The 26,962-nt window shown below is 42.2% G+C and overlaps 2 protein-coding genes across 2 annotated transcripts in view; both read left to right on the top strand.

Annotated features, from left to right (window-relative positions):
- Positions 1–2,470: 2,470 nt before the first annotated feature.
- Positions 2,471–17,188, top strand: RSAD1 (radical S-adenosyl methionine domain containing 1). Its single transcript, XM_044420099.1, has 9 exons — positions 2,471–2,779; positions 6,326–6,459; positions 6,923–7,127; positions 8,050–8,415; positions 8,755–8,818; positions 9,029–9,176; positions 9,683–9,737; positions 11,472–11,575; positions 13,812–17,188. Exons 1-9 carry the CDS (start codon positions 2,471–2,473, stop codon positions 13,924–13,926), a joined length of 1,500 nt encoding a protein of 499 aa, XP_044276034.1. The 3' UTR covers positions 13,927–17,188.
- The window catches only part of LOC123018152 (MYCBP associated protein), a 34,640-nt gene continuing 21,655 nt past the window's right edge, over positions 13,978–26,962 (top strand). The window contains exons 1-2 of the mRNA XM_044419997.1: positions 13,978–14,081; positions 22,346–22,444. Coding sequence (XP_044275932.1) covers positions 22,402–22,444 — 43 coding nt within the window. The 5' untranslated portion in view covers positions 13,978–14,081; positions 22,346–22,401. The remainder of the gene's footprint in view (positions 14,082–22,345; positions 22,445–26,962) is intronic.

Below are 26,962 nucleotides of genomic sequence, written 5' to 3'. Positions count from 1 at the left end.
GGACTTGTGTGTTTTTTTCAAAGACAAGGTGTTCCTCTGTTCCAACCCTCAGTCATTCTCAAGGTTAATTCAGCTTTTCACATGTCCCAGGAGTTTACAATCCCACTCTTGCAAGTTTCTTTCCCTAAAGAAGAAGTGGCATTCACTGGACACCAGGCATGAAATTCTGCCTAAACAGAACTAGCCCCTGAGGAAACACAGTGCCCTGTTCATTTCATTTAGACCCTCCTCCCTGGGAAAGCGAGTATCTGCTGCCTCTCCAGCCAGGTGATTACAAGAATGCATTACTGTATTGACAAAATGGATGGAATGTACTGACAAAAGGGAAGAGCAAATATGAGATGGACTGGATCCATAAAGGAAGCCCCGGCCTTGACCTTAAAAGAGCTGATTGGAGCTGCCATGGGCAGGACAGTTTGGAGGGCTTTCGATCACAGGGTCACTGTAAGTGGGAGGCAACTTGACAGCACGTAACATTCTTGTCTCCTGTAGCTGACTGGTAGAATGGCTCTACAAAATGTGGGTGAGCAATCCCACTTTGCGGCTGGCATTGTTTTCTGGCCTGCCAAAAGCGAATCAAGCCTGATCCCCAGAGTGAAGCTTGAGCTGCCTCTCCTGCTTCCAATCTCTGTGTCATGTGCTAATGGAGGCTGCTCCTTTGAGTCTGACTTAGCATGTTTTGACGCTTGTGCTGATTCCTGAGAGAGGAAAGGCAATTCCAAATAAGAACTGAAACTAGGTAATGTGTGTAAGAAAGGGCATTCCACCCCGCTTCCACTTTCTCTGCCTCTTATGACCGTTGTTGGGGGTTTTCTGAAATCTCAACAGAAAAAAATCTGACTGTGGTCAAGTAGTCACAATGTCTCCAGATGGTAGAGCTTTGCCATCTGCTGACCAGTTGCTGGAATTGTAAAGTCATTTTAAAAGCTCACAGCAAGAGATGACAAGACAATTCACGGTAACATTGTACCTGCTGCTTCATAGCCTACATGGATTCACTTTAAAAAGTGCACAGGATAAATGCCATTGCTTTACTTGGCTTGTCAAAAGACTAGTTTCTATTCCACTTTCTGTGTTCAGTTTTATCAGCTCATGATGGAAGAAGGAAAGCCTTTGATAAGGGGAAGGAATAATTCCCTGTCCACACACACTTTCTTGTTTCCATGAATAAGTTATGTTGAAGGTTACATCTGTATCTATACTAGGTTCATATTGAGAACTCTGAAGTGTAATATAAATAGGAGAGCTAGCATGTTGTAACAGTTAGTATTGTACTGAAATGAGGGAGATCAACGTTTTACTACCTACTCAGTCATGAAGCTCACCGGATGGCTTTGGACCAATCACAGACTCTCAGCCCAATCTACCTCATTAGGGCTGTTGTTGAGAGGATGAAATGCAGAAAGGGAGGACCATGTAAGCTACCCTGGGTTGCATGCAGGAGAAGCAGCATATAAATGTAATAATAAATGACTTAAGTTCTACCTTTCCTCTAAGTGGAAGTTAGAGCTGTGTACTAGCTTCTTTCCCATCCACACCCACTATCACGCAAATTACATTGTCTCCAATTAACCAACTACAGGGTTAACTGTGAGGTCGGTTAAATAGACCAAGCGATTGTCTTACAGTCTTCCAAGGGCTTTAGTGACTTGGACCCCAGCCTCCTTAGTCCCAGTTCTATAGTGTAACCTCACCCACTCAATAGCGCAAAAGAATAGCGCAAAAAAACCCCCACCAAATAGTGCAAAAGACCTGCACTCTGCACGTGCGCATTACCCCCTTTCTTGCTACTTAAACGTTGTGTAAGGAATGGAATCCAAGCAATGACGATATGGGAGGCAAAGTACCAAGCAGCAACAGTTTAATACATTCTGGCCAGACTGCCCTCACCCCAAAGGTAGTGCACTGGGGAGCAGTTTACACAGCCTTTTATTCCCTTCACGCGCGAAGTCTCTGCCTCCTTTCTCCCATTGGTGGGATACTGGGAATTCACATTCTTCCCGTCCGCCTTCATCATACTACTCCTTGGTATGTTACCCCCACCTGCTCATACGTCCCATGTTCATGTTAATAACCCTGAGTCATAGTAGGAAGCACCACTAATATGCATTAGCTTATTACGCAGCCGTACCTTGGATTCTAAGTTCAAAAGTTTAATGCCATGTCTACCAATTACATCTTGTAGTCTACGAGTCTGTGTTGGTCACAATACTCTTATTAATCACAAAGAGATCCGTATAGCTTTACCCGTTCTAGTCCGTTATCACGCCTCATCTTGGAAGCTAAGCAGGGTCAGGCCCGGTTGGAATCTGGATGGGGGACTTCAATGTTGTGAACCACCCAGAGAGCTTCGGCTATGGGTGGTATAGAAATATAATTAATAATAATAATAATAAATAGCTTTACCTGTTCTAGTTTGTTAGTCACAGTAATATTCTACTTCTCACAGTTGTTACACCAGATGCTTAACATGAAAACGGGTGCAGTGGCTCAAGTGACCCCCAATTTTTACTACGCACGTGGCCCGCACCGGAACAAACGCAGCGCGGAGCGGAGCCGCGCCTCCCTCGCCGCGGGGCGGGTCTTTCGGTCGCTTCCGCCAGCCGCGGTCGCCGAAGCGGATACGCGCGCGGGCGCGGCCCGATCCGCGGGGGGGCGCATGAGCGCGCGACTAAGCAAGCTGCGGGCGGGGCTCTGCGTCGCGCGCCCGCCTGCGAGATGCCACGCCACCCGCCCCCCCGCGCAGCCCCCCGCAGCACAGGCCGCTCTCTATGTGCACGTGAGTTGGCTCGGAGGGCGAGCGACCGGCGCTTCCGGCGCACGCGCGGATTCTAGCGCCTGCGCAGGCGCCATGACTTTCCGGAGTTAAATGTCGAAATACCGCTTATCCCGAAGACGGGTCGGCTTTCCCCTCTTGATTTTAGCGGGGCAGCTTACTCCTAAAGAGGAGGAATAAAATATAGCAGGTTAATACCGGCGTAGTTGCTGGGAACACTCTCCCTTTTCAGTAAAAATGGGGGTGGTTTTCTGACTAGGAGATCTACCCCCTTTCATGACTTGACGTGCTGCAAGGTGAAATAGAGTGTGTGACTGTAACGCAAAATATTTGCAAATCTACCAACCTCTCTAGGAATGTTCTGATGCAGAACGCACAGTTTGTCTGCATGCAGCAAGCCAGTGGCAGTAGGCTGCACCAGTGCTGCACTTGCTTGTAATGGGTTTGCGTGCTAACCTGGAGTCAAATTTAACAAGTCTTCAGGAATAGAAGTCACTGAAAATAGAAGCTAGTTCTTTTCTTCTGTGATTTCACTTTATTTTCAAGAATAAGAAAGGTTCTTAAGTTATAAATTAGCTTTGCCATAAGCTAGAACAACAAAAGTAATATACCGTACAGTGAGAAAATAAGTTGGATGCTCAAACAGTAGTAAGACTATGAATAAAACTCTGATTACATATACACTTAGAAAACCCAGAGTGAATAAAATTCCAACCCTTGCAGTAAAGCATACACAAGGGGAACCAAAAATAGAGGAACTTCCACAGTCCTTACCATTGCTGATAGTATATATAGTAATATAGTAGAACAGATAGCTCTGGTAATCTCTTAAATTAGGTTACTGCAATGCACTCTCCATTTGCCTGCCCTTGAAGACATTCAGAGGCTGCAGTTCAAGCAGAATGTGGCAAGCAGATTAGTAATTGGCCCTTCCTAGGTCGGAACACATTCTGGCCTGCTTGCATTGGCTGCCTGTGTGCCCCTGGATCCAATTTATTTATATTAATAGTTTTTTTATTCTGCAACTGATTAGCCCAACAGGACTCCCTAGGCGGATTACAGAGCAAATTCAGGATGTTGGTTTTAGAAAGCTGCTCCAACTGCAGTCTACTCAAACATTACATTCTACCTCTAAGGCCTTCTTCCTCTGACTGCCAACTCTGAGGGAGTCTTGAAGGGTGGCAACAAGTGGGAGGGCTTTCTCTGTGGTGTCCCCCCCCCCCCCATCTATGGAAGAACCTTCCCACTGCATCCCACCTGGCACCAAATTTGTCATCTTTTGGGTGCCAGGCTAAGACCGTCTTTTATGCGGAGGGCTTTAAAGATTTGTTTGATCACCAAGGGTCTGGAGGGCTTTACATTTTTACCGGGGTTTTTATTTTAACAAGGTCATTTTTAACTGTTTTAGTTTGGTTTTAATGCTGCTTTGTTGTTACTATATTTATATTGTATTTTATTGTTCTGCTTTTATGGATTGTTGTCAACCTCCTTGAGAGCTTTGGCTATGGAATGGTATAGAAATGAAATCAATAATAACAACAGCAATATGATTTACTTGGTAATAGATCCATCCTTTTATCCTGTAGTTTCTATTTGGGAGAATAATGTAACAACGTATCTTTATCTCATTTATCGAATGTTTGTTATTTTTCTAGATCCCTCAAATCTACAACTGAAGCAGAGCAACAAATCCCATTTTAGTGTTGTGCATACTTAATTATTTCATTTATTTATTTATTTATTAAAACATTTTTATGCCGCCCCATTTGCCGAAGCCTCGGGGCGGCTTACAACAATTAGGAATCCTCTATTATTTTCTGTATTAAGGAATAGGGTTAATTGAACTAATATTCATGTAGCATTAGATTTGGCTGCACAAGAAGTAATTCATATATAATTAGATTATTCCAGGATATAATTTAGAGAAAAGGGCTAGAGGACTGAAAGTTTAAACACTCTTAAATAAAGGCTTTCAAAATGTTGCCAGACCTTTAAATATCTGAGAGAAACTTCTAAGAATACACTCCAGATGGCATTGTAGTCCAGCATTTCATTCTGAGCTCCAAGTATGGCAATCGACCTTCTCTTGTTAACTGAGAACCTGTACCTCCTTTCTTATTTAACTAAGAATTAAACTACATATGAATATCACATGATACCATACTTCCTGAGTTAAATGGCTTGATGTCAAACTAAAGGGAGTTGACATATTTGAATTCTTCCACATGTTAACAAAACAATAGCACTTCAGCAAAAAGAGTTCTTCAGGTTTCCATGTGCAGCGAGGTGAGGTTTCAAAGTAGAGGTGTAACATGGAACTATTATTCTTACTACTACTACTACTACTACTACTACTACTACAAGCATTTATATCCCGTCCTTCTGTGGAAGTGCTCAGGATGGCTTACATAATATAAAATTCCAAAATACAATATTAAAACTACAATTATTAAAACATCTAAAATTGAACATTATAAACTAAAAGAGGAAAATAAAATAGAATTTATTCATTCATCTGCAATATGTATACATAGAAACACTCCTAAGAGGGCTGTACTATGTGAATTTTTGAAAAGGCAGCAGCTATACATATTTTTGGCAAGTTGGACTTGCTTTGGAATGGTATTACACTGCGATGTTCACCATATTTAGTCAAGACCTTTGCAATCGGTCCAATGATAGAATTCCAGAACAAGCATGTGCTGGGCATTGCCATAGCAAGTGCAGAAGGCTGGCTTGGCTTGCAATCTTACTTCCACCAGTTCTTATTTATTTATGTATTTATTTATTACATTTTTATACCACCTCATAGTTCACTGGGCTCTCTGAGTTCTTTACAGTTTAACAAATACAGAACAATAAAAACAGTCACCGCCTCACCTGAAAAAGAGAGGTGGAGCTGAGTGTCATCTACGTATTGTTAACCCTTCAGCCCATAGCTCCAGATAACCTTCCCCAGCTGTTTCATGTGGATGTTAAATAGCATGGGGGACAGGATGGACTATCCCAAAGATGATGTAGTTATTTTAGGAGTGCAGCGGGAATATTATTTTCTGTATGTGAATCTGAGAGAGAGTTTTTCTTCATACCCACCACATAGATTCTCCATGGTTAACGCTCTGTGAATAGGTTGCCTGCTGACCACACACTTTCCATACTAGGTCACAGCATGGTGATGGAAAGGCTCTGAAGTTAACCAAAGCCAGACGGGGACATCTTGAAGCAGAACAAGATCTTTCTGCTTGGGCTAACATGTACTGACTGAGTTTAAACTGTTATGAGGCTGAGGGGATGCTTATGTCCAAATGCACTGTTTTGACCATTTACCATGGTTTTTGAAAATTATTTTGCCTTTGGGACAGAAGTGGGTATGGATTAAAATCCTTTAAATTACATTGATTACCCTTGCTAGTGAGAGACCGTGTGGTTGGCCTTGAGGTGACAAAGTACGTGGGGATTTCTAGGCACAGCTGGGTTACAATGCCGTGAAAGATACCAGAAGAGTGCTTGGGTTTTGCAAGTAATAACTCTGTTTGCTTGTTTGGTTAGTGGCCCTATTGTGAGAAACGCTGCAGCTACTGCAATTTCAACAAGTATATCCCCCGAAACCTTAATGAATCTGGCATGAGGGACTGCCTTATTCAGGAGGCCAAGACCTTGATCCAGCTCAGCCGAGTCCAAAGGTAGGGAGCACTGCAAGAGGAGAAGAATGGTTTTGAGAACAAGAATTTATAGTTGTGAGACCTAGAAGGAATGGGGAAAATGGTAAAGATGTGCTTTATAATTAAGCCAAAAACAGAACATGGTTTTGGAGTTTTATTATTTAGGAATAAGCCATTCTGACTCTTTACCATAGCAGCCTATGATAAAGGCCTACAGACACCAGAAGTCTTTCTGAGCAGTGGAAGCCTTGTAGTAATAATAATAATAATAATAATAATAATAATAATAATAATATCCTTCAGGTAAACGTGATGGAGGCACACATGAATGCACCTTAAAGAATCTTCTGGTACTTCCATGATACCTCAGACAAATTGATGATGGCATAAAGTTGCTGCACCAGACGAACACAGTTGTCTCTCTAGAAATGGTTCCCATTGTTTTTCTCTAATAGGTTCCCTCCCCTTTTCCTTTGGTCTGCAGAATCACATCAGTATTCTTTGGTGGGGGAACACCAAGTTTGGCCAGCCCATTCACCATTGCTGCTGTCTTGGATACCATTTCCCAATGTGCCTATTTAGCAGAAGGCACTGAGGTTTCATTGGAAGCAAATCCCATTTCAGGGGATGCCTTGCGCCTTGCCGAGTTCCAGAAAGCAGGTGTCAACCGCCTCTCCATTGGCATCCAGGTGAGGGAACTGATGCAAGGACTATTGATCTACAAAATGAAATAATAATACTGTTGAGAGAACTGAAATACTTGGATGGCATCCAGTGGTGTTGTTCCACTGAAGGAAGCAGTTCCCTCAGGAGATCTCAGAAGGTGGTGATCCCCCTCCCACTGTAGTGCCCACCCTAAAATCTTCTCTGGAGAGCTAGGAAACCCTTCAGATTTTTGGGTGGCATGGAGTGCTGCAGTGGGAAGAGAGGGGGAGAAAGATATCTGCTCACACAACCTTCAGTTTAAACCAATATACTTAGAATCATGTAGATCAATTTTGAACAATTTTGTTTTCATAGATCTGAAAAGCTGGAGGGATCCAAAAAGTCACCTAGTCTGCTGTGGTCTACCCATTTGTTCCTCGCCCCACTTCCAGGCTGTAGTGTACCACAAGCAGATAACAATTATGGAATAAGTACTTCCAAATGGCTTATTTATACAAGCTGATACATATACTGAGGTCGCTACCAGTCTCACCTGTGGGTAATTCCTTCCTAGGACCAATGAGATTTCTATAATTCCGCCATGTGTACAGCTATGTTGCAAATTTGGCATGATGGAAAGCAACAGCAGTGGAGGAAACAGCCAGCTCCTAAGAGAGTTATTTTCATACAATCTGCTCTGATCAACCCCCCTGCCTGTGGCCGCATGTTATTTTTGCAAAAAGTCACAGATCCCCCATATAAAGTTTGGTTTGGTTTTTACTGCAGTTTTTTTTATTTTCTGCTTCCTTTCATTCTTGCTTGTACTTACATAGAAATGGATGCACACTCTCATGACGTTTTAACTCTCTCACCTGAGTCGTAACTCTTCCCCAATACTCTTGCCTTTTTCTTCTTTGTATTATTAACAAACCAGACACTCTTATTGCTTTCCTTTCTCACTCATAGTCACTTGATGATGCAGAACTGGAGCTTCTTGGAAGGAACCACACTGCTGGTGATGCTCTGAAAACTTTGGAAGAAGCCAGGAAACTCTTTCCAAGCCGTGTGTCCATTGACCTCATCTTTGGTCTTCCAGGTCAGACAGTTGCCTCGTGGGTCCAGGGTTTGGAGCAGTTGCTTGCTGTGTGTGATGATCATATCTCTCTCTACCAGCTGACACTGGAGAGAGGCACTTCTCTGTTCAAGCAGGTCCATCAGGGCTTCCTGCCCATGCCCGATCCAGATGTCGTAGCAGAAATGTATGATTCTGCACGGCACATTCTGCAGAATGCAGGCTTTCGTCAGTATGAGGTCTCCAATTTTGCTAGGAATGTAAGTCTTTTCATTTGGCTAGTCCTTGTGCTACATAATCTATATATGAGGGAGTAAGCCACACATAATTCAGAAGGGCCTGAAGTTTACTTGCAGTGTGGGAAGAAAGGAATTCACAGAAACGAAGCATGTTTCATGGTGCCACAAACAGATGGAACTGAGTACTAGGCTTAGTTCCTGTCACATGAGAGAATGGTGGGAAAATGGATACAGGAAAGCTGAATGCTAGAACCCAGAAAGGTGCTCAAGAGCCTCAGGAATCAGTCACTGAAGGCTGTCCGGTATCATGTTACACTTTGCAATCCTGAACTGGTTTGCTCTTTTCTTTTTCCCTTGCAGGGGGCACTTAGTACCCACAACCTCTCCTACTGGCAAGGCAGTCAGTACATTGGGCTTGGACCAGGTGAGCTGCTCTGGGGAAATTAGAGGGTCCCAGTGTTGTTTGGGTGCATGGAAGTGCTCTGCAGATGAGAACAATTGACTATGTTTCCTGACAAGCTTGGGGATTTGGGGAAGGCATGGCCACTTCCTTGTCCTGGGTAGTGGTTGCTTCTCTGACCTGCTTCATCTAGAGATCAGGAATAAGTCCGAGCACTGGCTACCTCTCTTCTAGGAGCCCATGGCAGATTCGTGCCATGGGCAGATGGCAAGATTCATCGAGAGTCCAGAATACAGACACTGGAGCCAGATATATGGATGAAAGAAGTATTGGCCTTTGGGCATGGGACACGGAAGCGGACAGTGCTGAGTGAACTGGATATGTAAGTAAAAGGGGAATTTGAGGCAGCTGCTGGCTTCAAGATGAATTTTGTCATACCATTCCCATTCATTATTATTGTTATGCACATTATTACATTGTATTTATGGTCCACCCTTTTCCTCTTATGGGGAACCCAAGGTGGCTTACATAGTTCCATTTTATCCTCCAACAACAACCCTTTGAGGTAGGTTGAGCTGAGAGTGAGCGACTGGCCCAGAGTCACCCAGTGAGCTGCATGGCCAAGCGGGGACTAGTCCCCGGTTTTCCCAGATCCCCAGTCCAACACTTTCACCACCACACTAGCAATGCTATGATTATATACATAAGTAGTATAGTTGAAAACTAGGCAAATACAGTGAGTGTGTGAGCCGAGAAGTCTTAGGTTCAAATTTAGTTCAGACATGAATTCATTCAGTGCCTTTAAGCCATATCTTGACTCCTTAACCTTTAATCTGCAATACAGCAATAATGCCATTTGCTGACTTGTGTTGTCCATCTTTTTTATAGACTGGAGGAGGTCCTGATGCTGGGACTCCGTATGGATACAGGAATCACACACCAGGTAGGGGCCAATATCTTGGTGATAATGGCAACAACTGCTCTTGCAATTGATTGCATGGACTTCATACCTTGTGTGCTGTAATTCCACAGATCTTGAATGGAGTGAAATAGCAGAAGTGTGTTGTTACACTTCTAGAAAAGTCAGACAGTTCAGAAAATAAGTTAATGATAGAAGCTACTTGGCACCAAAGAATAACAGGCACAGGTGGTCAGGAAGTGAAATGTGTATGTCTGGCTGCAATGCTTTGAACCTGTTTGTTTGTGTGTGTTTTTAAGATCAGATCAGCCATTGCAGAGAATCCTCTGGAAACATAAATGGGCAGAAATTTTAAGAGATCTATATGAAACTTCCAGTGAGCCTGAAACTTTAGGATCTGTAGATTTTCCTTTTCAATCCCATAAAACCCAGTCTATTTGCCACAAAACAGTTATTGCCTCTTTCATTGACCTCTCCAGGACGGAATTAGAAGAGATGCTTGACACAGGGCTGCTGATAAAAATAGCAATACCATGCTGAGTTATTTCCCCTTTCCCTGTATTTTTTCCCCTGACTTAATTTGTTGTTTCCTTCCTCTTATTAGTGGTAGTTAACTAAGTCTTCTGGGAGCAGGGGCCAAAAGGAAAGTACAGTTAAAATTGACTGACCATTTACAGGAGGGGAGACCATCTTAATGCCAGGTGTCTGATTGTGGCAGCAGTAGTGTGTCAAGCATGACAGTTACACCCTAAATCATCAGCAAAAACTATACAACTCTGATGTAATTTTGGGGATTTGGTCGGTTCAGAGATTTCAGGTTTTGTATTATTGGAAATCTAAACCTTCTGGGCCTAGACAGTTTGCATATACACAGTGCAGACTCAGTCAAAAGCAAAAGCACACACACACAATAAGCATCTTCTCTCACACACAGTCACCCCTTCTGCTACACTTTTGCCCTGTTAGTGCAATCATGCTTTTTGGTGTTGTTATTGGTGTGTTTGGTGTTGTTATTTGGTGGCGTTAGAAGGGATGCTATACAAGAAAGAGGGGCTTGCCCCTAAACCAGCTGATTGCCTTCTTTAGAAAGATCAGTCACCTATGGAGTTCAGAAAAGTTGGCTGTTATGTTTTAAATGCAGGTGGTTAGGACAGAAAGAAAAATAGGCATTTCTTCGTACTTGTGTACATTTATTTCCCATTCCTTTTGACTTGAGAATAAAGTAGCTAAAAAATTAGGGACTGCCATTTAAGTAAAATCCTTAACAACAGCATACTTCAAGTAATTACTAAAATGCTGCAAGGCACAATACTTCAAGCAATAAGCAGTGTTGAGCCGACAGATTGCTTCCTGCAGCAAATTTCAGAAGACTGCACTACAAAAACATGGTAGGAGGGTTTGGCTCTTCCTGAGAACTTCTGTGGAACTAGCCTTGTGGGCATAGGGAGGAGAATCCCAGAAGAACGTCATGACACAAAATAAGCCCTGCTTCTTGCAGACACTGGTCTAAATGCTATGGGTAGAGGGGACTCAGTGCAAGGCCTCATCAGAGGACTGTCAGATGTAAGGATTAAAGCAAGTTGGGTGTGAGGATAAGGAATTCATTGAGAGGGCTTCCTGTTGACGTTAAGAAGAAATATCTTCCTGTGTGTTCATAGTTTTGCTTATCAGTGTTTTGATGGGAGATTAGGCCCAAAGCCAATTCCTCAAAATACTGAGAAACACTCAATTATTGATAGTAGGATTTTGTTCTTACAGCATTGGCTACATTTTGCCCCCAATCTCAGTCTGTGGAATGTGTTTGGAGAATCAGAGGAAGTGAAAGAACTGGTAGAGCATGGATTGCTTCTTCTAGACAACAGGTGAGGGACTGTGGGATTTCATGTGTCTTGGGAAGGAGGATGCTATTGTGCCCTGGAGAGGACCAACCCATTTTTATTTTTTCTATTTTAAGTGTAAACATCAAAATAAGAAAAAAATAGTGTTGGCTTGAGTGACTCTTACAGTGCATACATATATAGTAGGTACCACTATATAATTTGTGTATAGCAATATTCTGCTGTTCTTACTGATAGTTATGCACAACCTTTTACAAAAACAGCCCAGACATCCATATATTTATCTATTTATAGATTATCCTTAAAGACTATCTGTTCAAAAATCAAAGTTTCATTAAGATCTCAACCTGTTATTTTATTGAAAGTTGCTGTTTGTCTTTCCTTGCTGTAACGCTAGTCTCTTAGCTGTCAGAAGAGTATGGAAGTTCCATTTGCATTGACCTTGCATTAAGTTCCAAAAGATGTGTAGATATTCTAGAAGAACATGTGTCTCTGTAAATATTAAAGAATTTTCCATCGCAAGATTTATCCATATTATTACCTCCTCCCAAAACCAAGCCGCCATTGCACATTCCAAAATATGAGTGACGAAAGCATTAGCTATATTACACCTCCAACAAATGGCTAATTTAGATAAACCCTTATTGAAAAGACAATGTGGCATCCAATAAACCCTAAACAGCAGTTTCTGCTGAATTAACTGTAACCTAAAATCCATTGTACATTCTGAGATAGATGCCAGCAGAGTGATGTGTTGATGGGGCAAACTAGGACATGCCAATTCATTATTTTATGCTTGTTTAACACATTGCATATCATATTTATTCATTATTTATAAATGTGGATTTGGGGTCAGTATTGTTCAGCCTCAATTGATACTGTCAAGGCGTGCAGCCCGGTATGTAAACAATCCACACATTCTAGAGCAATAAAACTAAAGTCCTTTCATGCTAATTGTCTACAAGATTTACAACTCTATAGAAAAGTTCCCTAATAGCGGTCCTTGCTAAGCAGATGTTAACTCTCTAATGGCTTCTTTTCCCAAGCCCATGTGGGATCACTCTTCCAAGTCACGCCTTTCCTCCCTCTTACGTAATAAATTTTGCCGCTGTTCATATCTACGTAAAATCCATCTGTTTTCGGCTTTTGAGAAATCCACGACACCTATTGTGTCTTCTGTTTGACACCTATTGTGTCTTCTGTTTCTGGCTCAGGGAGATCAGTGTCAGAGGGGGAAGAGGCAGTTTGCTCTGCCTCCTTCTGAGTAGAACTTGCAGCTTCCTCTTTCTCATGACTCTCTGTCTCCGATAAAGGTCCAGGCGTTTGCTCGACGTGCTGGGGGTCAGAGGAAGACGCAGCAGCTGGCTCAGCTGTCCCTGTGTTGGGTTGTGGGGTCGACTCTTGGGCACTGGGTGTCAAGTGCAAGGTCTCCTCATGAGTCACTGTTTCTGTCGGGGCTTCATGCACGACAGACATTTCCAGTAAGAAAGGGGGCTCTGAAGCTGTAAAAGTAGCAGGGCCAAATGTAAATGCTAACAGAAGTTTTATTTGCATTTACTGCCATTCAGCTGGAGCTAGAAAATCTTATTTTGCACATAAAGCAGAAATAGTAGAAAGTTACATTGGGGCTTTCAAGCTGATCCTGAGGAAAAATCAACCTGAATGTCCAAGTTCATCAAACAAACATTTTCTTGCCAATTTTCAAATCTAGGTTTCCCCATAGAGTCAAAATTACATGTGAAAGTTGATCAAACTGTAATTGACATGAACCTGTGCACCGCAGCTCTCATTGGTATAGCTGTAGGAGGTACCCTGTCTGTCATTATATGTCAACAATCCAGTGGAGTCCATTTGGGGGGAGGATCCACATGTGAATATTCCAAAACTGACCACGGAGAAAAGTCTAATCTGAGCAAAAAAGACCAATATGTGGTACAATTAAACAATAGGCTTGAGATCAGGGGGTCAAACTCCTCTACTTTAATCAAAAGTTGCATCCTTTTCAAAGATACTTGTGGCCAAATGAAAACTCATAGGACTTTATAAAACAAGGCATTAAGTTTTTTGGAAATTTTTGCCAAGCGTAACTAGAGGAATACCACATAACAGAAACAATTCTAGGTATTACATTCGTCAAGTGTACTTACTCCACCCCTTAAACTCACCTTTAAAGATGTCCATCTATCCAGCTTACTCAACTTTAGCTTAATCAGAAGACTAATACATGTCCTGCACTGGTGGGGACTGTTTGTTTTTGCAGGGGACTGAGGTGTTCTTGGAAAGGACTCGCTGTGCTGGATTCCCTGCTGCTGACACTTCTTAGCCAGCTGCAGCAGGCCTGGGCAGAGAAGGCAAAAGCATTCAGCGGGCCCTGAAGTCCAAACGCTGCACTCCACTAACTTGCAGCAGAACACATTGAAAGGGCCATCTAAGTTGGAGGTTGAAGACTGTTCCGATATTATCTCCAGTCTGGAAGGTTGTTCAAATGCTGAGGTCACATCCAGAGAAACGAGTTTCTTAAATGAAGTTGGTGAGTTGACTGTGGTCTTATACTGGGTGCGTGTATTGGCATGAACTAAACTGTGGCATCCTTGGGCGTGTGGCATAAATAAAATTTGTTGTGTGTTGTTGCGGGTTTTGTGCAGGAGCAGATAGACACCCCAGGAAATTACCACAGTAAGGCTCTTAATGCAATAATACATGTGACCATACAAATATTTTATCAGTGCTCGCATCTCTGAGCTTTGGCCGCTTTGTGCCAGGATGGAAGTTGTTGTGGCTTGTACAAGAAATAAAGCATGTAACATCTTTGGGCTACATAATGAATAGATTCATTGTGACCTGGTTTTCATTAACCGAAGTTTGCTACTTTTAACCAAACAATAAATAATAGACTCTGCGGAAGGAAAGAAACTCAGAAATAAAAGATTTGAATATTGTACCTGCAGGGTAGCTTCTCATGCTCATGGTTCAGTTCTGCAGAATACAATCGAGAGGGTGAAAAAGGCTTTCTCGCTGGAATATCCTCTGTCTTCATAGTAAAAAGCCAGAAGTGCTTTTACAGTATGAGGGTAATTTGCACACATCCTTCTGTTATGTACTTGCTCCCAGAATGTGTTTCACATTCGACCTGTTATATAAATCATATAAATGAATTGGTTTCACCCAGTCTGCTGAGTTTCCTCTCTTTACTAGCCCTCTTTTTTTCTTGACCTCCATCTCATTGTGGTTTTTGTCCCGCTGGAACACAGAAAGATTCCTTATGTTGAGACAAGAGTCTTTCCTAGATCTGCCTGCAGGTGACAGCATTGAACTGGGACTTTCTTCATTTAAACCGTATGTTCTGCCACTGAGCTCCAGCCCTCCCCTAAGCTGTGATTGCTGGTCTGGGTTGCTTTTGATGGTCAATCAGGCATTGCCCTTGGACTGAGTACTTCCTGATCCTTTGGCTTGCTTTGCTTAACTCATTGTCAGGTTCCTTATGCTCAGATTACAAGATGCAATGTTATGTTATCCTCAGAGATATTAGTTGAAACAAGTTGCTGAAAACTGGCACAAGTAAAGCACACATCCCCCCCCCTTTTTTTTTTAATAAATCCAGGAACATGAAGCTTCCAGTTCAAAAGATATGGACGTTCCTTTCCAGAAGGGAAGCTACATTAAGTTATGCTAAATGAATGACATTAGGTGGTTAGAACATGAATTTATACCCTCTGCTCTACATAGGTGTGCCAGCACATAACTTAATTTTTGCTATTGAAAGATGTGCTTCATGATAGTTTTAAAAATATTACATGTGCTGTTAACATAGACATGCATAGATGTCCTCTAGGAGGTAGATCCATAAGGCAATGGCTTTTATGGAACTTATTCCTATGGACTGGGATGCATAAGCCTTCTTTGTTAAGCTATTTATTTTAGGCAAGATGAGACTGTGGAGCTCAAAAGCCTGCACATTCAAGCCAACAGGAATCTAATATCTAACAGGCTGATATTTAAAATGTGTAAACTCAATGTGACTGTTAATGTTTTAATGGATTTCATTCTGACTCAGTTCAAGAAACTTGCATCCAGATCTTTGATGATTTCTAAGCACTTCACCATGAGTGGCACCACTCCATAGCAAGTGAAGTAACAGTCTCCTCTGTTCAATTACTCCATCCATCATAGTTGCATCTTTCTAGCGGCAAAAGGAGAAATAGTCTCTGAAGAGAAATAATACTCTTGGGTGTCTTTACAGATTCTCTGTGCAAAGCTCTGCATCCTGCATAGCATCCGAAGGCTGATTTTTTAAAGTTGGATGCAAATAGTATCTGAATTTAAGTGGCAAATGCATGCAGAGCACCACCAACTGTGAATGGTACATATGTAATTAAGTGAGAAAAAGCCCTGGTAATAAACATCAAAGTGGAAGCACAGTTATTTTCCAGCTTCCCACATCTGTGTTGTGGTGAAATAGCCTGAAGCCATAACACGTCTTTCCCTTTAAGAACTATCTCTGACCAAAGATTCCTCTAGTGGGCAACATATTTATTCCCTCCTCTTTTTCCTAAATCTACTGGAAGAGACTGATTATACAAAGTCTGACCAGCACAGGCAGAAAAGAAATGGAACCCTGATTTTTGCTTTTTCCTGTCTTTCCTGGCAAACAATAACCACTTTTAAGTATCCATTTCCTAAGCACCCTAGCACATGCAATACTTACCCTTTCCAGATCCTAATTGGTGGATTCCTTTTATTTGTCAATCAGCTTCCCTTCTTTCACTACACAGAATAAAGGTGGGCAGATTTTGCCATGTAATTGTTTCCAGTTTGTCTTCACCTGACTGTCTGGAGGACCCATGTTAATTAGTATGTGCATTTTATTTAGCTTCTTAGTGATGCTACATATAAACCTGTTTGGCCTGTTTGTTTTCATAGTGCCCTGACTGCACATTCTCATACCTTTTTTCTTAAAGTTTCTGGAGCAAAGTGCTTCCTTTAAGGATCCAAGGAGCAATCTGCGCAAGCTAGATCACATTGTAATTTTGACTATAGACTGGTTTTAGGGGAGATAAGGAAATCACAGACAGAACCTCATATAGCACCATTTGTGGAACTGGTGTTGATAGTGAACTCTACTAAGGTAAAGTGGAGAGGCATGTAGTTGCAGAAACAGAAAGAAATTGCAAGGCACTGAACCCATTTCTTAAGGGTGCTGGTGATGCAACTGATCTTTACACCAAGCCATTTAAATGTGCACCCATCATTCAAAATCAGTGGGGCTGCATTGTCTTCTGCCCTCTAAATGGAGCTAATATTTGGGCCTGAGTTTAAAAACCAAATGTAAAATGGCTTTGACTAGATTGCTTGTTTTTGCCATAAAACAGCTGGGGAATACTTTACTGAAGTGCACTGGATACAGGTATCCACTCCTGGCTGCCCAGTAAGTCACTTAACCCCATTTTCAGTACTTTTAAATGTATTACCTTTCCTCTCTGAAGACTGAGTTTTTCCTTTTCTTCATTTTGCTGTGTGCAGGGCTTTAAATTTCTGAATGGTTTTTAAAGACTTGAATTGTAAGTTGTCTTGGGGGCCCTTTGTGGATATGATGGTGGCTCAGTAATATTTTTTAAAAATAAAGTATAAACAAACTTCTCTGTTGAGTGTCATTGGGCTTTTTGTGCAGGAGCACCTATGCACTTTTGTAAGTGGTTGCACTAAGGGTGCAATTCTGTGGTCCTCCAACATTGTCTGGAGGTGCAAAGGATAGGTTGGAGTTCCAGCTCTGGCTTTGGAAATGCCTTCTGAGGTCAGAGCTGTGATTCTTACATCAGAAGGTCCTGCCTTCTCAGCTGGTACTGTTGTTTCCACGCCTGTAGGGCTTCAGAGACAAAAGACTATCTTTAGAACCATAATGAGCAGCAGGGAATATTTAAATGTTGTGGAGCACAACGGAACTGCTGAGGCGATGCTAGATGCCGTGTTCCTCCCCCTTTTCCATTGGATGCCTATAATCCTCCAAGTTCAGGGGCTACAGGCAGCCACATTAGATGTAACCCTAAGAATTTTGATGTAAGTATACCTTTCATATGAATATTTTTTCAGAATTTTATCTGCTTGCAAAATGTGTGTGTATTGATAAGCAATTATGCATGTAAATATCCATGCATTGATAATAAGTGGGAGGAGAATGTAAATGAAATAAAGGACTGAAACCTTCAGCCAACTCCATGTTCCAGTTCACAACGTGATTTTAGAAATTATCCTAGTTAAATTGGAATTCAAGATGGAATTTGTTTGGCAGGAGACTGAAAATTACGAACATTCTACCTTGTGCACTATGACTCATTGCACCATCCTGGGCTAATAATATAGCTAATCTTGGTCTCATTTCCTCCACCCACTAAAAGAGGGATAATGAATGTGAGCTTCTGCAAATGAAAGATGCACTATGAAATGACAGCATTCTCTCAGTATTAGTAGCAAGGAAGGGAAAATAAGGCAGCCAAATGGAATGCAGTGAATTGATCTGAACAGAAGCAAGCCCAGTTAACCTCAGATGGCATGCATGCCCTGCTGATGTCATTAATCACAGGTCTGACCAGCTGAACAAGTATCACGTGAAATGTCAGCCATGGTGAAACACATAATGTGGGTGAAAGCAAAATGTAGAATTCCAGATTCAGAGACAATATGGCTATATTTCAGAGGCAAGTTAAACCTAGGAATCATGCCATTTTAGAAGACTGGCTAGAACAGGGGTCGGCAACCCGTGGCTCCGGAGCCACATTTGGCTCTTGAATCCCTCTGCTGTGGCTCCGTTGCTCAAAATACGTGTCACAGCTGCCGATCTGTGACATGCGCCAGCACAGCCCGATCTGCAACCCGCACTGGCACAGCACAGCCGCCAATCTGCGACCCAGGCCAGCATGGCACAGCTGCCGATCTGTTTCATAAATGCAACATAGCATAAAGGTAAAAAATGATATATGCAGTGTTATTTTCATTTTAGAGGTCAAAAGAGTTTTGCGGCTCCCAGTGTTTTCTGTGGGAAACGGGTCCAAATGGCTCTTTGAGTGTTAAAGGTTGCCGACTCCTGGGCTAGAAGAGCATCAAGATTCCTTCCAGATGTGGTTGTGACAAAACTGATAAAACTAAAATAGCTTCAGCTCATTTCAATGAATTTGAATAAATCAAACAAATTTCACTTGAATAAATGGAACAAATTACAGAGCTTAGTTGGGTTTTGTTTGTATTATATTTCATACATTGACTTGCTGGATTGCACAAAAAATTACTTTGCCATTGGCATGGTAGCTTTTCCCACCTAAAACAGTAAGAGACCAAAAATTAATTAAGAAAATAAAACAGTGGAGTAACTCTGGAAATATTAAGAAATAACTTTCCTGCCCCGGTTCAGCTTCTGGAGAGGGAAAATGGGGGCAGGATTCTGAAGCAGCAATCAATTGAGATGACTGACTGGCCTCCTATTATATCACCAATCCTTGCCCTCAACCCTGAAAGCATTTTTGCAGTTTAAAAATATGCGCGTATTGCTAAAGAAGCAGTAAAAGAAATGGTAAACACATGAACTGGAGAGTTCTGAAAACTCAGTTGAAAGGACAGCCTGACGGAAGCATGCAGTGGGGAGGAAAAAGACTAATGTCTGAGCCAGTGCTTGATTTGGCCCTGGTATGGGCATCGATCATTTCACTTTCAAAGTCAGGAGGTGTTGGACACGTCCCACAGCTGAGGTCATGCTGAGTGCTCTTTTTATTTCCTGTCTATCTTTGCTCTTTACACTGTGCCCAAGTTACTGAGGTTTTGCCCTGAGTGTTGATTAACTGTGAAAATAATGAAAAACGTGCTCAAAATGATGGCAGCACAGTGAGCGTGCAGGGAAGCCCTGGATTCTAAAACAGCTTTGTCACAGTTCATCTCACCTATTTGGTGAAAAGTTCTTAGGAATCCAGTTCAGTTGTGCTCAACTACTTTTATATGTCTTGGGAACAAGTGAGGATGAACATGTATTCTCCTACAGTGTTAGTTTTCTTGCTGTAGATACTGTTTAATTCCTTGTAGCAACCACTTGAATTTATTCCATCTGCCCCTTTTTACCTCCTTATTTTCTCTCTTTCCCACTGTTGGCTGCCAGGGAGGAGCAGATGGCTCTTGCCAGAAGTCCGACCTGGATGTTGGAGAAGACTCCCTTTCTTCCCACAGCTCTCTCCATTGTGTCTCTCCCCCCACCGCAGGATTCCTTAAACTAGGTCATTGGATCAAGAGGAGCCCTCCTGATGTATACAGTCTCTTCTATGTAAAATTGCAGTTTCCCTCCAAATGCAGGGAAAGAGACAAACATACTCACATCTATATAAGGGCTGATTAAAATCAGTAAAGCAATTAAAGACTATTACAATCACCCTGGGAGGCACAAGTAACTGCTAGGGAAAGAATGAAACTTAAAATGGAATAATTACAGCTCCTTTAATTGCAGCATTTTTTTAACATTGGATTTCCATCCACATTTCACTTGTGTACACATAACTTCTTGAATAAACCTTTACTATAACTAACAGTATTTTGTATTTCATACTGGAAAGTGTGTGTGGTATAGTGGTTAGAGTATGGAACTGGGGATTTGGGAGCTCTGGGTTCTAGTTCCTGCTTAGCCATGGAGCTCACTGGGTGTCTTTGGGCCACTCACAGATTCTCAGCCTAACCTACATCACAGGGTTGCTGTTGTGAGGATAAATTAGGAGGAGGACTGGCTAAGCCACCTTGAGTTTCTTGAAGGGAAAAAGGGCATGACTAATTAAACGTGTATAATGCTTCTCCAGCAGCCAAGTGCATTATATAGAAAAAGGAGACAATCTGCTTGCCAGCTTACCCTCCTAAGTAGACACAACACAAGGAAAGTAAGGAAGATGTTGGAATAAAAAACAGGATACGGGACTGAGCTGGGGAAGGTGAGGGGGAACAAGGAAGAAAATGGGGGAGTTCATATAGAAAGATACACATTTCAAATTGTTTGGGTAGGTTGGGATGGGCTGTGCAAGATGCCAGAAGTTGGATTAATGTGAACTTCAGTATAAAACGCATTCCATAAAAATGTGACACAACAGAAAATGTATAGATATGTAAAACACATAAAAGACAGGACTGTATTAGAAGACTAAAGCCAGCAGAAGTGATGTAGAAAGAAGGGAAGAGGGGGCATAATATTCTAAAACTTTTAAGAATATAAACATTTGAGTGCATCTTACTAGAACAAGGCAAGCACTGCAAAATGGATAAAGGTATGATGGTCCAAACAGCAGGCAGAAAGAGCAAACCAAAAAACAAAAGTGTGAATATCCTTTTCATTCAGCAAAGTTGTAGGACACATCAGAATTGCACTTTTATTGCATTGGCTTGGATTCCTGCCCATCCATTTGACCAACAGGGCCAAATGTATAATCAGCAAGTGCCATACAGTTTTCACAGTCATATTTAAGGAATTGAGGTGGGAAATCTGTCCCAGGATTTTTTGAAAAACCCACTCAATTTCTAGAATCTTTCACACCTCTGGCGGTAAAATGCTAAGCCAAGAGCACAAGAAACTGGCAGGGGGACAATCTCAACCCTATTATGTGGAACCAGAGAATGACAAGCAAAGCTGACGGGGCTATTGTTCTGAAATGAAAATAAATGCAGGTTGTCTCTCACAAAGTATGTCCCTTAAGAACTGGGCAACAATTTCTACAGTAAGTGTGCATGGCAAAGACACACTGCACTCTTGGAACACGTATATTACTCACTTCCTTCCAAAGCAAATTAGGCTCCAGTTGAGGCAAGACAATAACTTTACAACAGGAGAAATCTTCATGAGTTCCTGCCTTAATTGTTTGAGCTGAAAGGCACATTCAGACTTCTAATGAGTGTCATCAGATTTGATACTCAGTGCAATATCAAAGATGGAGTAATATTACAGTGTTGTTTTGCTTGTTCCATTTGAATCAGTGGTTCTAATATACCAGTCTCAAATACAAATATGTAATTTCAACAGGTTCCACTGATTCAGTGGAATTAAATTGCCCATCCCAGAGAACCGTAGTCATGATTACCTGCCAGTGGTTACAAGAAATTAATGGCATTCAAAAGTTGGCCACAGCTTATTTGTGCCGCTGATTTCAAAGGGAGAAGTGCAACTACCAACCTGATCCTGTACAGAAACATTGCTACCTACAACAGTGATCTCAAACTGCCTCACTTTGCATAGATTGAGCCACAACATTCTTGGGATCAGAACCAGTAAGTTTTTATGAGCAGGATATGAGTCCATTTAATGTCAGCATCCGTATTTAATTTGTTTTTATTAGCAGTGAGTCAACACTGAAACTGTTGTGTAAATTTTACTTCATGTTGGGTAAGCATGGTTATTATTTAGTTCAAAGCAGCAAATGTGCTCTTAGACAATCCTCTGAAAACAGCTTTCTAGTACACAGAAATGGGTAAGTTAAAGAGACTAATACCCAAAGTCTTGAATATTCTAATAACTGTAATACCATGCAGTCAAAACCACAAGAACTCTGGCACAAAGAAGCTATGTGATGGGTGCTATCACATACCCAATACTTTTAAAGAAATTAATAGAAAATGGCTGACATACTGCAGATTTCCCTTGAAGTAAATTTTTCATGCATTTGTGAGTTTGTTTTTTTCATGCACAAGCAAAATGTACTTTCAGTTTTTCCTTTTGCCAGTTTAGGCTCTTTAAAATTTTATAAGAATATGAAAATTATGTTAAAGTAAAGGCAATTTGCATTTCAGCACATGCTTAGTGCCAGCTTGCCTCCTCCTAGTCAGAGCCCCTTTCCTAAAGAAAGATGGCTGCCGTCAAACAGAAGAGACTTACAACTGAAGTTAAAGGTAGGGGCATGCGAGAGTGAAGTGCTAGTGAGTTTGTATTTGTGTGTACTGCTGTGTGTGCGTTTGCAGAAGGAGTTTTTGTGAAGGGGCGAACTTGTGTGAAGTACCGATTGGCATCTGTTTGTGTGTATGCAAAAGGTGGATAGGGGCTCAGTGTTGGGGGGAGTTGTGAAGTACAGCCTGTGTGGTGTTTTTTTTGTGGTGGCGGGGGACTGGAGAGGCTTGTGCAAAGTATATGAGAAAGTGAATATTGATTTGTGTGTGTGTGTGTGTGTGTGTGTGTGTGTGAGAGAGAGAGAGAGAGAGAGAGAGAGAGAGAGAGAGAGAGAGAGAAGAAGATTCTTCTATAAAGTTAGGCCTCACATGACCAGGCCCAAATTACTCCAAGAGATCATGCTAGCAAGCGAGTAGTTGAGTAGACATAGACTGTCTAACACTTTACATATTGATTATTTATTCAAGGAAAGTTTTCCTGTAGAACATGATCTAATAGTTCATACTGGTTGCTTCTTTGGTTAATATCTACTGTACAACATACAGACTTAAAATGAAACGCCACACATATTTTGACAGAAAAAACAGTCTACAACTCCCAGCATGCTGCAACCAGCACAGGTGACTGGGGCATGCTGGGAGCTGTAGGCCTTTTTTTCCTATCTAAGCATCCTGGCCGATTTTTAAAAAATGTTTATCAGCAGTATCTTGTGACTCAACTGAGACTGGAAATGGATTTTTATCCAGATAGCTTCTGGAAAGCATGGAAAGAGTGAAATTAAAAGCTCAGGAAGCTGTCAGCATGTTGTACTGCATCTTTCCCCAGCCCAGATCCTCCAGATGTGTGCTAGACTACCACTCCCATAAATTTCCAGCCAGGCCAGACAGTGTTTAATATTCTTTCAGCTACAAGCCTCATCTGAAGATTAGGTCAGTGATACATATTTAATAATGACATGCTTTTAAATCACACACTCTTCATTCTGAGAGCCAACTTCTTTCATAGCCTATGCTAAGCTACAAAGCACAATCCTGTGGATGTTAAACTCAACTTGTCATTGTTAAACATTCTAAAACTTTAATTTGGACAACCAATCCCTTGCAATTTGCAAACATAAGTGTGTATTTCTGTGCATGCTTAGCAAAAAGTAAAGCAGAGCCATTCAAACTTTACATATCAGTCTTGCTTTGCTTATAGATGCAAAAGAATAAAAAAAATCAATTCATTTTAAGCAGAGCAAACTTATTGCAACAGCCAGTCCTATGCATATTTTGAAGTTTGGGACATATTTCCTCCTCTCTTATGCTGGCTGGGGAATGCAACGAGTTGTTGGGATTTTTTTTTTGGTATTTTAAGATTGCTGCTTTCATGATGGTTCGTACTCATATATGCCATTCCCGCTAATCCAAATAAAGCATAAAGGGAAGACAGAATTTCAGTGTACAGCTAGTCTGCCACTGCTCCAATAACTTTAGCACTCATGCAGCCTGCAATGAGAGAAAACTTAGGGAAAGTATTGCACTGAGACAGTTATATGTGAGTACATTGTGAAAGACTATATATTTACTTCTTACATGGGGCAGGTATTATGGCAGTGGTCTTAACAATGCCTAGCTAGACAAAAGACAATTACCAGTTGCATGAATGGCTCTACTGAAAGAGCCACTGTGGGTGACTTGATGTAGAGCAGAACGCTGGTGCTGGAGAAAGCGGCTTGGCACCTTTCTGCAATCCCAATCCTTACAACTTTTTTTTTTTTTTTTTTTTTTTTTTTTTTTTGGTGGCGAGGTCAATTTCAACTTTTGCAGGCTGAGGACATGAAGAAGACACTTTGGCTTGCTGGATCCGGGGAGTGGTGATTTAATTATAGCCTAAAGAGGTGGCCCTGTTGCTGTTAAGGGGAAAGTAGCATGACCACTAATGAATACACCCTCTCTAGATCCAGAGGTTTATAATAACTCCCATCTTAGGGCAAGTTAGCTACAAATGTTCTTGGAGGATTTCCATTTGGTGACAGCTACCTTCTGAAGTACATTAGGCCTTAGCACCGATGCATTTTAGGCATTTTTAAACAATGTATTTGTTTGCTTTAGTTTTCCCCCCAGCTATGAGGTGACCAACCTTATGATACTACTGTATTTGGGAAGTTTTCTGCTAGTGTTGTTCTTTATGCTTTTGGTAAGTCACTTCAGGGTTTATTTCAAACGAGCAGTATATAAAGACTTAATAAAGAAATACATTAAATTGTAAAGGAAAGCTCCCATTCATCTCAGTGCAAATTCCCTTTCCCAATACAAGCAGCATGTAAGTGTTCCCAGTGAGAACCATAGCAGGGAACAAAAAATTAAAACTTTCATAGTCCTCAATACCTGTTTACTCCCCCCTCCCCCGTAAAAGTGCCTTTTTAAAGACACATCTGCAATTAAATAAATGGAATCTAGTCTACTTCAGCCCTTCCAATTTCTGTGCTTTTTGGTGCACCAAAGTTCCTTTGGGAAGCACCTTAATTCTTAGGAATTAAGTGCTTCGATCCTAGAGTTCTTTGCTCTTCGCTGCAGACATAGAATTAAATTCCATTTCGGGGCTTATCTTTGAACCAGGATCTATACAGCCAGCAAAGCGGCACGGATCCATTCAAAGTGCTTATCTAAGTAAGGATTGGAGAGAGACGCCTCCTCCCCGCCGCACCCGCCTATTCTAACCAGGCGTGTCAGGAATTGGCACTGGTAGCAGCACATAGAACTAGCGCGCGAAAGAGGTGCAGTTTTTAAAGGCGCGCACACGCGGATGTGCGTCGATCGCTGCGCGTGCGTTCACGGGCGCGAGCGTTTCTGTCCGCTCGAGGGCCATTCCGCAGGCGCTGTAGGCTTGGTTTCTCTCGACAGCCTGATTGGCAGCCTGGTGCTGTAGGTGGGTCGCCGGGCGGGGCTGGTGGACGAAGCAGGGTTGCCGTGGAGACGAGAACGCGGTGGTTTGCTCGTGCTCCCAAGCTTTTGCAGGCACGCAGGCGGCTCCCGCGAGTTACGGGGGCGGAGCCTGTCCGGGGGCTCGGAGGAGCCTCGCGCGGATTGTCATGATGAGCAAGCCGGGGAAGAAAGACTCGCGCAACAGCAGCAAAACGCCCCCGGGTAGGGAGTGAACTGCCTATTTTAATTATGTTCGTGCACCAGTTTGGTATCCACAAAGATGCGGGGTGCTTGGAAAGCATTTTATTAAATCAATGTGCCACTGAACTGGGACGCATCGCGTTTAAAGTGGGCTCTGCACATCTTCGGATGCGACCTCTCTTGCAATTTAAAACATGTTCTAGAGTTGAATGATTTCTCTTTGCAGCTGGGGCTTTATGTTGGCAAATGTTTCAGGGAAGTTAGTACAGGGTAGATGGAGCACAGTACAGTGCGGGCAGCAACAGCAAGAGGGGAGGTGGTGAGAGCTTCACTGTGCCAGCCTGGGACAGGGGAAGAGGACAGGGGAAGTGGTGCTGGTGCCACTCTGAGGAGCCTTGGCCAGAGTGATCAGGAAAAGTGCATGCCCTTCTTGAAAATATTTGGTCGTAGGTTCAGGGTGGTCATAAAAAGCATTTCTTAATTCAAGCATCATTCACTTATGAAACTTACTGCCCCCAAATATCACTGGCTTAGATGGATTGATGAAGAGGGTAGACAAATGGGTGTCAGATAGGGCCATCCTATGTGACAATGAAATGAATCCTCCTGTTTCAGAAACAGTTTCTGAACACCAGCTGCTGAGGAGGAAGAGGGCCTTTGTCTTTATGCATGTGGTGTTGCTGGTAGCATCTGGTTGGCCACTTGGGAAGACCAGACTGGATGGTCTGATGACCCAGCAGAGTCCTTTCTTCTTTTGTTTGTTTGTTTGTTTGTTCTCTGTGAGAAGCTGTTAGCCTGAGGTGCTCAGAAGGGGGTAATTAAATTCACTGTGCCTGCAGGTCAGTTTGGAGGGGAGTTACATGAGCAACGCCCATATATTTGGCCCTTGCAACCCACATGTACTGGAGGCTTGCACGTTCCTGCCCATCCTTCTTACAAGCGGATTTGAGCCTGAAATCAACATAAGATTTTGTCATTTGTATGCCAGAATCCATGCTTTCAATAATGAGGCAGGATAGATGCAGTAGTTGTTTTTGTAAACCGTCTTGAGTGTTTGGCAGAAGGACGGGATCTAAATGCTTATAATAAATGAATGAATAAATAAATAAATATTTGATAGATCAATTTCCCATGCTGGTGGTTGTGAAGCATTGCACCAAACTGCTGCTATCAAAAACTGCTGCACAAATGTGCCCAGGGAGAGAACATGAAGCTGAAATAGCCTCGCATACTCGTTTCCTGTGGAACAGTAAACTAACTATGACCTGGTTTGCTCAGCATGACAAATCCTGAATGGGGTTGCAAATTCAAATGGTGGCTGCATGTGCCCTGCATGTGCTGGGGCCTCACTGTGGGTTAACTCACAGTGGGCTCTCATGTTATGCAAACCTCCCCCTTGTAAATACAGGCCAAATG

Source organism: Varanus komodoensis, unplaced genomic scaffold, assembly GCF_004798865.1.
Source record: "Varanus komodoensis strain SLA01 unplaced genomic scaffold, ASM479886v1 scaffold11, whole genome shotgun sequence".
Classification (NCBI taxonomy): Eukaryota; Metazoa; Chordata; class Lepidosauria; order Squamata; family Varanidae; genus Varanus; species Varanus komodoensis.
This window is presented reverse-complemented; position numbering and strand designations above follow the sequence as displayed.